At 48.4% G+C, this 14,716-nt stretch overlaps 2 protein-coding genes across 7 annotated transcripts in view; one reads left to right on the top strand and one right to left on the bottom strand.

Moving 5' to 3' along the window:
• The window catches only part of DNAI1 (dynein axonemal intermediate chain 1), a 72,547-nt gene extending 68,550 nt beyond the window's left edge, over positions 1-3,997 (bottom strand). Inside the window, exon 1 of the mRNA XM_075559491.1 lies at positions 3,971-3,997. Within this exon, the coding sequence (XP_075415606.1) occupies positions 3,971-3,997 (27 nt within the window). The remainder of the gene's footprint in view (positions 1-3,970) is intronic.
• A 460-nt stretch (positions 3,998-4,457) lies between these two features.
• FAM219A (family with sequence similarity 219 member A) overlaps positions 4,458-14,716 on the top strand; it is a 49,796-nt gene continuing 39,537 nt past the window's right edge. Inside the window, exon 1 of one of the 6 annotated variants that reach the window (XM_075560055.1) lies at positions 4,458-4,802. In XM_075560055.1, the coding sequence (XP_075416170.1) occupies positions 4,743-4,802 (60 nt within the window). In that variant the 5' untranslated portion in view covers positions 4,458-4,742. The remainder of the gene's footprint in view (positions 4,803-14,716) is intronic. The other 5 variants (XM_075560056.1, XM_075560054.1, XM_075560058.1 and 2 more) reach the window with 5 other exon arrangements.

Raw genomic sequence — 14,716 nt, 5'->3', positions numbered from 1 at the left:
ACAATAATACCCAATGCCCAGATGACACCTAACAATAATACCCAATGCCCAGATGACGCCTAACAATAATACCCAATGCCCACAGTGGCACAGGTATGCTGTAATTCAAATTTGAATAATTCTTAGCCTGACTGTCAACACAGATATAAACATGAATGCGGGGGAGATGACCCCTTGACCTACTTGGTCCTATGCAACATTGTAAATTCCCTAGCTTTTCCAATGAATCCAACCTTAGGATATAAGAGATATCACAGGATGTTGAAATACATACTTCATCTATTGGACACGATTAACCTGTTCTTTCCTTCCTGGTAATCTGATTCTGTTGAGCATTTTCTTCCCTGTAAGTATCAGTTATAAATATTGGTCCACTAAATAGGCTCAGAAAGAATAGCAGCAACCTACTGTTGACCCCAGAACAAAAGAACTTTGGTCAAAGAATAAAAAGTCACCAGAAAAATATCACCAGAACAAGTCAGACAGGATTTAGGAGCGAGGGGTCTGACAACTCATTTCCTGGCCAAGAATCAACCCTGCCCCCATGTATATTCATGATTATTCCTTGGAAATCTGTTGCATAGTCACAATCCTCATCATTTACTTCCTGGTGTACATATATAAAACTGCAAATCCCCTTTCCTGGTGTACTTGCCTTGGCGACGCTACTCCTAGTTTGCTGCTTGCTTATGCAATCAAAGTAAAGCTTACTTACCTCTTTCACTTTTATTCATCCTTTGTCTTTGTTTTTGTTTTTTTCTGTAAGCCTTGCCAAGCAAGATCTGGGTTGCTAACACAGGCGACATGTGTATACACTGACATTTTTCTGTCACTAGTCTCCTTACCCCAGGCTCTTCACTTCCCATCTTTCAAACACACCCAGATCAATTTTTCAATGAATAGCTAAGGGCATTCAGAATTCATATTAACTCATTTTCTAAGAATTTAATATATTCTAGGCATTAAAAGGTACAGAGGACTCAACAATGAATGAGACAGACAATGATCCTTGATATCACAGAATTTATAGTCTATGGGGATGGTAACTCTATCTAGCATCCAGGGGGGAAAAAATCCAAACTCACTGCTATCAGGTTGATCCCAACTCATAGTGACCCCATGGGACAGGATAGAACTACCCCTGTGGTTTTCCAAGTATTTAACGCTTTATAAAAGTAGAAAGTGTCATATTTCTCCTGAGGAACATCTTGTGGTTTTGTAGTTAGCAGCCCAATGCATAAACTGAGTATTAAGGTGTGCCTGACCCAAGCCACAATATCTTCAATTGCCTTGTATGCATGTGAAAGTTGGACATTAAATAAGGAAAACCGAAGAAAAAACGATGCAGTTGAACTGTGATGTTGGCAAGGAATATTAAAAAGTACCGTGGACTTCCAAAAGAACCAACAAATCTGTCTTGGAAGAAGTACAGTCAGAATGCTCCTTAGAGCCAAGGAGGGCAAGACTTCATCTCACATACTTTGAACTATTAATAGGAGAGGCCAGGCCCCGGCGTTGGACATCAGGCTTAATAAAGCAAGGGATAGTGAAAAAGAGGAAGGTCCCCAACAAGATGGATTGTTACAGTGGTTGCAACAATGGGCTTAAACATAAGAGCAATTGTGAACACGGTGTAGGATGGAGTGGTGGCTTGTTCTGTTGTACATAAGGATGCAATGAGTTGGAAGGCACCTAACAACAATTGCCTCCAGGAAGGGCACTTAGCCCTTATAGAAGAATCTTATGGTTAATGTGAGACTTGACGTATGAATAGAAGATGAAGAAGCAATGGAGGGGAAGACACAGCAGGTAGCAACAGGCAGAAGAAACCAGACCCCTGAGGCCAAGATGGACATGTGGGTGAGAGCAGCAGAAGGCATCTGGGAGAAGACAGGTAGGACCTGGAGGCCTACAATGGAGAAGCAAGTAAAGGTTGGGTTTGTTAATGGAAAGAAAATAATTTAAACGTCAGTGGTTTTTGTCACTCTACCAATTAGACCGTTCATTGGCTCCCTGTTGATCTGAGGTTCAAGTTCCAAAAGTCCATCTTGTTTGATGTGGCCTACAAGACCTTGCAGAGTCTGACCTTTGCTACTCATCCTACTGCAGATCTCTCCCTTTCTCATGAAAGTTCAGACCCACAGCACACTAAACGACCCTCATTCCTACTAAGTGGCTGCTCTCACCCACATCCCTCTGTCCCTCTTGGCCTTGTGAGTCTAGTATCCCTTTGTCTTTATGTGACTGTATTCTGTCTTTCTCTTTAAACTAAGCTCCCAAAGGACAGAGACAATTTCTCAGACATCTCCAGGCACCTTGTCAGACACCTCACCTAACATCGCATCACTAAAGCAAAGACATAATGAATACAGCCTAGGGCAACCCAATGTTTTCTCCACTCCACACATCAATATTGACATCATACTAAATATTTCCTTCGAGGGGGCAGCACAGGGCCCGTTGACCCAGATTTTTCTGCTTCCTGTTACTAGTTGCCTCTCTCTGCTCTCAGGACAACTAGTCTCTAATGTCACCCCTAGTGGGCTGGGAAAATAGATCTTCAAGAGGGTTCAACCGCCAAGTGCTAGAAAAGACAGATCTAAATAGTTGCAGCAGAAAGTAGATCAGTGGTTACCTGGAGCTGGGGAATGGATGTTAACTGGAATAAAACAATGGAGAATTCTTTTATTTTAATTTTTTAAACTTTCTGATGTCATATAAGTGTCTGGTGTCTCAAATGTGGTGGTGGTTACATACGCTTATGGTATATAAGCCAGACCCCCAATTTTCTATTTTAAAAAATCATGTAAACTAAGCATTGCACATGAGCTTGAAAACATAACTCAAGTCGTCCTAAAACGAGGGCATCACTGCATGGGAATATCAGCTTTTCCATGACAACAAAGATCTAAGAAATTAGTGGCCACCTGCCATAGGAGTACAGGTGAGAGAAGCAGAAGAACAAGGTGCTGATAAGGAAGAGAAGGGACCAAAATATATAAAGTTGCAAACACTTGCCAAATTTCAAAATTTCTAGGCCTAAGTGAGATAAATTTAGAACGATAAATAGATGTTTTGCTTCACAGAGCCAGAAACTATAAATTAGTCCCAGGGTGGTAATGCATAAAGGGTTTGGAAAAAGTGATTCCTAACAGGCTCCTCCAGAAGCTGGGCTAGTTCCCTTCCAGGGTAACACTGGGAGAAAAGCAGTACTCTGCCCTGGGTGGGCAAGGGGGCTGACTCTTTCTTGGGCTTCCTTTGAGAAAGGGTGACATCTAGAGAGGTGGCAACAAGGACACAATGTCCACAATGGCTGAAGGAGTCCCGGGAGTGGATACAGGGGATCCGGAAACCACCAGAGGCCAGCATCTGGGCGTTTGCAGTGTATGACATGGGAGGCCAGAGATGGGAAAGGACTCTCTCCCCTCTTCCCCTCTACCGAATCTCTCTCTCTTCCCACTGTAGAAAACCCAAGCCAAGCCCTTGCCCATAATTTATTCTAGAGTCCCGGACAGTTCCCTCGAATTTTCAGTGTGTCCTCAAAGGGCTGGACTTGTGTCTCCAATCCAGCCTAGTGCAGACCCCATAGCAAAGGGCTGAACAGATGAGAGGGCGTTCTTTGGGGAGAAGAATGAGAGGGTAATGATGGCTGTCCAAGTGGAAGGGGGGGAGTGGTTAATGAGTCTGGGGCAGTCAGGATGGGTCACGAGTGAGTGGAGGGGGTGCAGGGGTGCGGGAAGGCCAAATGAGAGAAGAGTGGGAAAGAGTGGTCCAAGACGTGTGGGAGGGAAGCCAAGGTCAGAGGGACAGAGCAGGCTAGAGTCAGAGGTCAGAGGGAGCACAGGCTAGGGGTCACAGGGGGAGAAAAAGTTAAGGGTCAATAGAGAAAGGAAGATCCAGGATCAGCAGAAGTATAAGCAGTGGTCACTGGGGTGAAGGTCAGAGGCCAGCGAGAGAGGATGTGCGTTACCGGCTTACGAGTCTGCTTATGGGGCATCTTCGTTGAAGCAGGAAGCACCTCAACTCTTGGATCGCCTACAAAACGCCCCCTTGTATGAGAACAAGAAGTTTGTCCAGCTCCTTGACCACGCACAGGAAATCCGGGCTCTCACTTTAAGTCCCAGTCGCGGAGGTTCTCTGGGGACAGCGGTAGTTGTCTTGGCGGTCCCCGAGCCCTTGTAGGAAAGAATCAGCGGCTCCCTGACGCGGTTACTTAGCAACCGACTGGCAGTCACGGCGCAGGCGCCTCTAGCGGCCCCTCCCGAACCATCGAGAAGGCGGGGCTGGGCGCGTGGGGGCGTCTCTCGTGGCGCTAAATCCCGCCCCTTCAAGAATCCGGCCTCGGAAGACGTTGAGCCTTCAGGACTCCTGCATGTGGGCGGGACTGGGGCGTCCAGACACCGCCTCCTCATGAATAATGCAAGCCCCGGGCGGTGTCCCGGACCCGGAAGTGGAGTTGCCGAGTCACCGCAGTGGCTGAGCTGCTGACAGGAGGCGGCGGCGGAGGAGTAGGCGAGGCAAGACCTGCGGCCGGGCCTGGCCACAGCCGCTGGAGAGCTCAGCGAGCCCTCCGAGCCTCGCCGGCCTCAGTCCGCCCGCGCACCTCTCGCTCCCGGCCGCCTGCGGGCCCGACTCCTCGCAGACGGCCTAGTCTGCACCACCGCCGGGCTCCTGGGGCCGCCGCCCCACGCGGTCCATCGGCGTCCCCGGCCGCGCCCCCGGCCCGCTCGCCCGCCGGCACCATGATGGAGGAGATCGACCGGTTCCAGGTGCCCACCGCGCACTCGGAGATGCAGCCGCTGGTGAGGGGGCGGGCGGCGGGCAGGCCAGGGCCTGGAGGGGGAGCCGCGGAGGACCAGGAGGGAATAGGCCGTGTGGAGGGGGCGCCATCGGATCGCCGGGGGAGGAGGACTTGCGGGCCCAGAACCCGGCGGGAGAATGCTGCAGCGGGGCCAGAGCGCGGGGGCCTGGAAAGACGAAGGGCACCGCTGATGCAGGCCTAGGGCGTCCCCGGGAGCGGCGTCGGATGGAATAGAGGGGGCACCGTGGTGGGGGATGGCAAGGAAACGGATGGGAAATATCGGGCAGCAGGCCCAGTGGGGCCTGTGATGGGGAGGTGGTAGTAGGTAGGCGCTTAGCCCTAGAGGCCTATGATGCTGGAGCAGGGAGGGGCGCCACCCGCCAGGTCTCTGGATGTGCATGGGAACAACTGGGAGCAGTAACGGTGTGGGGGGTCCCTTCCCCTCCAGAAGGCGCCGAGGTGAGTGCTTGACAGATGGAGAAACGAGGACGTAGAGGAGCGTGCTGATGGGGAGGGGGCGGGGCCGCTCCCCCTGGAGCTGCCTGTGCCTGCCACTTGCAAAGAGCCCCAGGCCCCTGGGCCTACGTGCTTGGAGTCCTTGCTGGGCGCAGATTCTGCCGCCAGTTCGCTGTCCCGGCGTCAGGGAGGAATGATGTCATCGCTGCCGGCTCCGAGGGGATGGCGGGGCGGGCTTTCTGAGGCTTGGGGGAGACCATACCCAGTGGCCACTGACAGAGGGCTACCTGACTGGCTTTTCCGCGAGGGAAAGTTGAGGCTACTCAGCTGGTCTAGAGAGCACGAAGGGAGGGAACACTTGGACCTGTTCGCTTTTCCATCGCCTCACCCCGCCCCCGCCCCGCCCCCCTACCCCGCCCCCATCCCTTAGAAGCAAGAAGGAAGCTAGAGAAAGTCCAGAACTTGGACGCGTGGGTGCCCTAGTCTCTGAGCACAGCTGAGGAGAGCAGAGCTCTCCAAATCCTGAAGCTCTAGGCCTCCCTAAGCTTCCTCCCACTGTGGGTTATTAGGTGGGGAGGTGAGGAACAGGTTTTGTCTGTGAGTCAGTCTGGAGGCTCCTGACTGACAGATATGCTTTGTGGCTTCCTTGGCAAGTAACCTGCTCATTCCAGCTGCCAGGGCGGACCTTGGCAAGGACCTACGACTCTACGCCCTATCTGCCAAGGGAAGGTGGAGAGACTCGTTAAGGACCACTCAGTAGATCTTTGCTCTTCCCCTCTTCTGTGTTTACTTATACCATTTAGGAGCCAAAACAGAGTGACTCTGTTGACAGCATTCTATTGGGAAGAGAGATGCTTCATAATTTCTTTCCTAGGCTGACACCTTCATTGGATGGTTTGAGGGTCAGAGAAGCCTAGGGGGAAGTTGGTTCCTTGAACTTGCAGAAGGACCTTGGGCTGGCTTTCCTTTTTCAGATTCTCTTTCTATCTAATCTGGCTTCTGGAACTAGACTGTACTTCCAGTTCTCAGCATCTCATCAAAGTAACCAAAAAGAGTGGATCAAGTAGTAGGACCAAGTGAGTCAGGAGAAGGAAGCAGTAAGTGGGTTCTTGTCTCCATCTGGGGTTTCTCAGGTGGGTGGGAATAGCTGTACAGGGAAAGGTGGGGAAGGGTTGGGCTGCACTGTGGGAGACTGTTGTGGCCAGAGGACTCCTTAGGCCTGTGCTCTGGTCTGTGTGATCCTGGAGTAGGAGATGTGTTTGTGGACAAAGAAGCATTTACTAGCAAAATTGTTCCTCTTTCCTTGAAAGCTAAAGGAGTCCCTCTCTGCCAGAGTGAGTCTTATGGATATGGCAGTGAGGTCAGTGCCCATTTTGGAGCCATCGACCTTATTGCCCTTCAGAACTCTGCTTCTTGAACCTTGTATCCAAGCTGAAGTCTAGGGGCACTCCAAAACTCCCTTTCAAAGTATTGTTGAGGCCTACAGAATCTTGTCTGAAGTTTCACCAGGACCCCATGTGGATGCCCTCTTCCTCACACACTTCATTTTGGAACATAAGGGATCAAGATGCCATGCCGCAGAGGCAAAAGGCAAAAGAGAAGGGCAACGTGGCTCTTTAAGGATACTTGGGTTGAACATAAAACCTGGGTGCCTAGACTCAGGCCCAGCTCTGACCGATTGTACTTTTGGCCAGGATTTTACTGATACCTCTAGGAAGTTCTGTTCTGTTTTTCTGTTTCTGAAACAAACTCTCTTCTTACAATTTAAACAGGAATTCCCCAGTTTCCCCTCCAAAGGATATCATGGGGACGTCATACCATTAATCCAGCAAATTGATTTATCAAAGTTTTGTGAGCATCTGCTCTGTTCTAGATACTGTTCTAGGTGTTGGGGACACCATGGAACATAGAAGCAGATGAAGGTCACAGTTGAGGGCAAGTTTACTTCTCTGGCTCACTTCCTTAGTGTGAATGCCCCTGAGAGCAGGGTCAGGGCTCCTCGTCAAGCCATAAGGGAAGCAGGGCAATTCTGGTGTCAATAGCATTGCCTCTTTCCGGACCGAGCTCTGTGGATCAAGCCCTGTCCCAGGACTGCATCATCAGATAGTCCTCCCCCGACCCCCACCCCCAGTGGTGGGAAGAATTCACAGGCATTCCATATTTGGAAGAATAAGCTCTAGGAGAGTCATGTCTATTTATTTATTATTATTATTATTTACTTCAAAGAGAAACTCAAGCTAAAAAAGGAGGCCTGGGGGAGTGCTAGGAGTTGGGAGAAAAGGCAAAGCCGGCAGATCTGGGTGTTTCCAAGGTGCTAATTTAAGCATTACTTCTCAGCTAGTGGGAGGAAGAGGAAGAAGTCTTTGCCTCTTGTTGTTGTTGCTGCTGCTGCTGCTGCTGCCTCTGACACAGCTGTGTGGAGCCTCCTGTCTGGGGTGGGAGTTTGCCTAAGGGAGTCCCCTCCCTTTCCCAATCACTCCAATGGCTTAATTGGCCTAGCTGCATCTCAGCAGCTGAACCAAGCCGGGCTTATGCCTGAGAGTTCCCCAGGGTCTCTTCCTGTCTCCTTAGAACAGGAATGAGATCTCCTCTTGGAGACAGTTTCCCTAGGTGCCTTCCTGCTGTGTGTGTGTGTGTGTGTGTATGTGTGTGTGTGTGTGTGTGTGTGTGTGTGTGTGTGTGTGTGTCTAGAGCCCAGATTCTCCCAAAGAGTCTGCCAGGAATCTAGGCCCACTGCGTGTGTCAGCTCTGTCTGAGCCACATCTCTCATGATCTAGGGCACCTTCCAGCCGTCTAAGGCTCTCTGTAGCGCAGTTTGGTTAAGTTTGGGCTCTTGTATGGTTTGTATTGCTGAGCTGGTTGGTGCAGCTGCACAGTCTATGTCTTCTTTTTAGGCTGCAACTGGAAAGGAAGAGATTCCTTACAAGAAAAACAAACGGAGCTTTCAATCACTTAGTTGTGTCAGACAAAGCACTGCCTCCTGCTCTTAGAGACCAAAGAAACATAGAGAATGGCATATGGCACCAGGCAGTCTCTGAGATAAATGCTAGCCTAGAATCACTGAAACCCAGATTATCTGTGACCCCATTTGATTAGTGCATGCTTAGTCTGTCTACTTAGTTCCAGGTACTTTAAGACTACTGAGACAAGTGAGGTCTCTCCAGTGGGTGGACGGGAGGAGGGTGGATTTAAATGGTCATGGAAAGGTTCTTAGATACCTATGGGGAAAGAGTGAAGATCAATGAAGGTTGTTCCCAAGAGTGACACCTCCCCTGGGGGAAGTGAGGACTTGCCAAGATTCTTGGAAAAGAGGGGTTGCTGAAGTTGGTGAGCTGGAAAGGAGTTTCAGATGCTGACCACCTCCTGGCACTTAAGGATGGCCAAGAAACAGACTCAGTAAGTGGGTAACAAGAGCTGCTGAAAGTGGCCGAGAGAGATCGGGAAGAGAGCAAGTAGCCACCATGGAAAACTGGCCAAAATGTTATTCTGTGGCCTGGCACCAGAAGCTGCCTTCTCAATATAAAGGCGAATTCTCTTATGGATCTGTGTAGCTCGAGAGCTGGCCATATTTGTCATGCTCCTGGGGAAAGGCACACACTCCCGTCCCCGTCTCCAGTCCGCTATTGCAAACAGAGGCTCAAGTCTGCTCTGGCCTCCAACCCCTCATTACTCATCTCTTCATTCAGTAAACAGTAAGAAATTACTCTCTGCTTGATCCTGTGCTGGGTCTTGCTCCAGGGACTTGCACAGTCCAGAGCAGATGGAGGTGCCACTGTGCTGTGAGTACTTCAAAAGCAGTAAAAGCCCGTCCTGCTGGTACAAAGACTAACAGGAAGCGCTTCTATCAAGTAGACAGAAGGGACATGATGGAACTGTCTCTTGGAAGTGGAAAAAATCGGCAGACTAGCATGATGCAAGGGCAAGGGGGGGGGTGCCTTTGGGGTTGTAATTAGGAGAACAGCACGATCAAATGTGAGTTTGGGAATATCACTCTAGAGTAGAAGAGGAAATGGACAAGGTGAGGTTGCAGGTTGGCAAACTAATACAGAGGCAAGTGCAATAATCCAGACAAGGGTGATGAAGGCAGAGAACTAAGAGGGGACAGACATACAGACACTAACAAAGTGGAATAGGTAGAATATGGTGCCTATTTGGGGGGTGGAGGGGAAAGGTAGGGAGTCAAGGATGACTCCATGGTTTTTAGTATGGACACCAGATGGTGGATGGGATCATCAGTACCACCTCAGGAAATACAGGGGTCATGAAGTTCTTCAGGAGCCCTGGTAGTGAAGTCGGGTAAGTGTTGGACTACCAACTGACAGGTCAGCAGTTCAACACCCTCATTCATTCTTTAGGAGGAAGATGAGGTTGTCTGCTCCCATAAAGATGCACACGCTCAGAAGCCTAATAGGGTTGCTACGAGTTAGAATAGATGCGATGGCAATGAGTATGTTTTTCTTTTTCTTTTTTTTTTTAGTTATGTAACTTTGGGTCTCAAAGACTGTTTATATAGGAAAAAGCTGCTCTTTTCCTTACTGTGCTGCTGGAAGGTAAATTCTTGGGGTGATGAGGAACCCAAGAGTCCTGGCAAACCAATGGTAGACTGCTATTGCGACCCCCCACACCAAATGACTCCCAAGAAATGTACTTCCCTGCTCATCCTTCTTTCCTCCCTAAACCCACATTGATGGGGGGGCAAGAGAACTGGTGGTGCTTTTGTCTGTTGTTTCCCAGCTTCACTCTGACCAAGGAAAAAAGAAAGTCCTCTCTTGATACGGTTTCTGGCCTGGCCTTTTACCGTCATGGTGGTCGAACCTGTGGTTTTATTTCTGGCTGGCTGACTGTGGCTGGCTGACTGGCCTAGGTCCTTTCACTGATTCCCTTTAAGAAAAGGTGGTTGTGTTTGGTAAGAAAGGTAGAGTGGAAAAGGAAATAAGCCCCTCTTCTCTGAGACCAGCCTGAGAACTGCCCTTGGGGAAGATGCAGAACCTAGGCTGCTACTATCCAGACAAGATGGGCCTGGGGAGGCCCATGGCATGGGATGCTCGGCGGTGACTTGGTTGGGTAAGCAGCAGTGAAGTCTGTGGTAGAGAGGGCTCAGGCTGTCATTTCTAGCCTGCAGCTGCTTGCCGCCCTCAACTGCCCCTAGCACAGGGTGGACTGGAATGAGAAACTGACTTCTTTACTCCAATCTGATTAGCCTTAAGGACCCTCTTCCCTCATCACAAGGACGGACTGCTGGGGTCTGGAAAGGAGGCCAGGGAAACTTGCTTCTTTAGAGTATCTGGGGCTTGCCTTTCAGCAGACCGTGGAATGTGGGTGCAGGGAGCCCCAGATGAGACTAGTTTCACATTCCTGAGGTGCTGAGTGAAGGCAGCAAGGGGTATGGCGCAGCTGGTTCTCAGGTCATTGTTTCCTGTGGAGACTCAGATCAGAATCTGGCCATCTGGGTGGGAGCGAGGAAGGAAGGAGGTTGAGCTGGGACCTGCTCTGGATCTGGCTCTGGCTCAAGTTCAGAAATGGGCCCAGGAACCAACAGCCTCATTCTAGAGCAGAAAAGTGACGTTGGGGCTACAAAGAGGGACTTTGGTGGGGAAGTTGCCCAGAGAGGAGGCCAAGAGGACCTGGTCTGGGGGAGAAGTGGACACGGATGCCTGCAAGAGTTTCCCCCCAAGAAGTCAGTTCAAGCAATTGTGTACTTACATGCATGTTGAATTGAGGATCAAATAATTGTGATTCTTGAGGGTCAATGATATGTTTCTGTGATGAGAGAGAATGTATTAAGGTGTATACAAGTAAGCGGGGAGTGATGACCATTCCCCTCCTGAAAAGTCTGACACGAGGCCATACCTAAGCAGAAATCTGTGCAGCTACTACAGCCCTTGGCCTGGCTTGGCTTGGTTTGACCATTAGACAAACACTTGGAGTCATCATCAGAATTCACTTCATCTATCTTTCTAGAAAAATACCTTAAGGAGTATTTACCTAAGGTGTTTTGGATTAACTGAAGTATGGAATAAAAACAATATACATTTTAATATGTAATTAACTTATAATTATGTATAAGCCATAAATGCTTTAAAATGGGGCCCTCAAGAAGCCTCCTGGTAGCACAGTTGTTACGCATTGGACTGCTAATCATAAGGTCAGCAGTTTGAAACCACCAGCCGCTACTCCTGTAAAATGGGGCCCTCTATTAATTTCCAGGTTTAGCCTTATGAAGGAATTTAGGGATGTATGACTCAGACAGCATCTCCTGTAGTATATTCTTAGGAATTTTAGACACTTGTTGAGACCCCATAGACAAATTTCTTTGTTAAACACTATATACTGTCACAATACCCGCTAGTATTTTAAGGACTCCAAGATATCCTGCTGTAAAGGTACCTTTTCAGCCTTGTTTAACTCAATGTTTCTCCATTTTAATGCACGCTGAAGTCTTTTTTAATGTTACATCTATTAGCGTCTTATAGAACCAATGAGTTTTGTGGAATAATCATAGGAAACTCTGACTTGAACTTAGTCTCTATTCTCCCCAAGTCTAGATCTACATTCTTCTAAGTTCTTTTGAGCCGCTAGCAGCCAACACCATTTCTGACATACTGACCTATAATAGGTTAGTGCTTCTTTGTTTCAGGGCCTGAACTTGTTGCCATTGTCAGAAAGTTCTTCATGAATTTTGGGCAGATATTAAAGCAAATACTAAGGGTCCTATTTTTCTCACTCTATTGCTAAAGCTTTGCTTCCATTCAAGTCCCTCCACCAAATGCTGGTTTACCAGGTTATTTGCTTTTTTTCTTACATTTTATTAGGGGCTCATACAACTCTTATCACAATCCATACATATATATACATCAATTGTATAAAGCACATCTGTACATTCTTTGCCCTAATCATTTTCAAAGCATTTGCTCTCCACTTAAGCCCTTTGCATCAGGTCCTCTTTTTTCCCCCTCCCTCCCTGCTCCCCCTCCCTCATGAGCCCTTGATAATTTATAGATTGTTATTTTGTCATATCTTGCCCTATCCAGAGTCTCCCTTCCCCCCTTCTTTGCTGTCCGTCTCCCAGGGAGGAGGTCACATGTGGATCCTTGTAATCGGTTCCCCCTTTCCAAGCCTCACCCAGTATCACCCCTCACACCCCTGGTCCTGAAGGTATCATCCACCCTAGATTCCCTATGCCTCCAGCTCCTATCTGCACCAGTGTACAACCTCTGCCCTATCCAGTCCTGCAAGGTAGAATTCGGATCATGGTAGTGGGGTGGGGAGGAAGCATCCAGGATCTGGGGGAAAGCTGTGTTCTTCATCGGTACTACCTCGCACCCTGACTGACCCATCTCCTCTCCTAGACCCCTTTGTGAGGGGATCTCCAGTGACCAACAAATGGGCTTTGGGTCTCCACTCTGCACTTCCCCCTTCATTCAATATGGTATATATATTTTTTGTTGTTGCATGATGCCTTATACCTGGTCCCTTTGGCACCTTGTGATCGCACTGGCCAGTGTGCTTCTTCCATGTGGGCTTTGTTGCTTCTGAGCTAGATGGTCGCTTGTTCACCTTCAAGTCTTTAAGACCCCAGACACTATCTCTTTTGCTAGCTGGACACCATCAGCTTTCTTCGCCACAAGTGCTTATGTACCCGTTTGTCTTCGGCAATCGTATCATGGAGGTGTGCAGCCAATAATATGATTTTTTGTTCTTTGATGCCTGATAACTGATCCCTTCAGGACCACGTGATCACACAGGCTGGTGTGTTCTTCCATGTGGGCTTTGTTGCTTCTGAGCTAGATGGCTGCTTGTTTATCTTCAAGCCTTTAAGACCCCAGACACTATCTCTTTTGATAGCCGGGCACCATCAGCTTTCTTCACCACATTTACTTGTTCACCCGCTTTGGCTTCAGCAGTTGTGTCGGGAGGGTGAACATCGTAGAGTGCCAATTTAATAAAAGAAAGTATTCATGCATTGAGGGAGTGCTTGAGTAGAGGCCCAAGGTCCTTCAGCCACCTTAATACTAAACCTATAAATATAGACACATAGATCTATTTCCCCATCCTCATATATATTTTTGCATATACATGTCTTTGTCTAGACCTCTATAAATGCCCTTTGACTCCTAGCTCTTTCCTCCATCTCCCTTGACTTTCCTCCTGCCCCCCCCCTTTTTTTTAACACAGCTTTGTTGAGATAGAATTTGCAACACCTTACCATTCCCACTTAGTGTTTCATTTTTCATGCTGGTGTGACTGCCCTGTATCTCAGTTCTCCTTCTCTCAGTTACCTATGGGCTGTGCTCTTTTGTGTTTTGCCAAGCAGGAAAGATCATGAAAGCTGTAGTCCAAATATTTTGTCAAGAAGAATCTCCTTTCTGTTGAGATTTAAGCTGACCGCTGGTTCCCTGATTAAAGGATCCCTCAGGACTTTCTAAAAAATAATAATAATAACAAAAAGCCTATTGTCTCTTCAATCCATTGCTTCCCACTCACGTTGTTAGGTGCCACCAAGTTGGTTCTGACCCATAGTAACTGTATGCACAACAGAATGACACAAACTGCCCAGACCAGTGCCATCCTCACAATCGCTCTTATGCTTGAAATCATAGCAACCCTATAACACAACATAGAATTGCCCCATAGCATTTCCTAGGCTGTAAATCCTTAGGAAAGCAGACAGCTATATCCTCCCACAGAGTGGCTGGTGCACTTGAACTGCTGGCCTTTTGGTTAGCGGCCATAGCACTTAATCATTGTGCTACAGTGCCAGTAAATGCCCACAGCAGCTCAAGTGGGACTATTGACTGTCCGTGTCCACTATCACCTTCAGCAGGGGCACAGTATGAGTGCTCTGCGTGCCATCCGGACAGTCTGCGGCTATCCTAGTGCTCCTGGGCAGTTAGGGAGACTAGCCCACTTGGCAATCTGTCTCACGGAAGGCCTGGACTCTTATCAGGTAGCTTCTTAAGTGAATAGAGAACACTGATCTTTCCTACATCAACCCTGTTGTTTTTTTAAGCCTATGTGTGTGTGGTAAAAATGCACACTCCAACACATCCGCCATTTCAACAGTTTCTAGGTATAAAATACAGAGACAATGATTACATCTGAAGTATTAAATTGCTATGAAGATTATAGTCTTTTGGAAAATTGCAGGCCAGGTGATAGGGAGTAACACTGACTCTGCTGAGCAGATCAAACGGGGAGGAGGCAGAGTGAGGAGGTCATCTCTGAGCATCACATGAGTGGTTGGCCATGCTGAAACCAAAGCATATAAGCCTTTGAATAACGCAGCACAAGGAAGGCATGGTTTCCAGAAGAGATAGCTCCTTAGGCCAGCAGTTACTAGAGAGGAAAGGGCCTGCTGGGGGTTATGGAGCCCTGACACTCTTTTTTTTTTCAGGCTAATCAAGACCCCCACCCTCTTTTGTTCCTTCTACCATTTCCCTAGAGACTGCTTTCCAAACC

Source organism: Tenrec ecaudatus, chromosome 10 (assembly GCF_050624435.1).
Source record: "Tenrec ecaudatus isolate mTenEca1 chromosome 10, mTenEca1.hap1, whole genome shotgun sequence".
NCBI classification, from domain to species: domain Eukaryota; kingdom Metazoa; phylum Chordata; class Mammalia; order Afrosoricida; family Tenrecidae; genus Tenrec; species Tenrec ecaudatus.
Note: the sequence above shows the minus strand (reverse complement) of the source record. Positions and strands in the feature narration are given on the sequence as shown.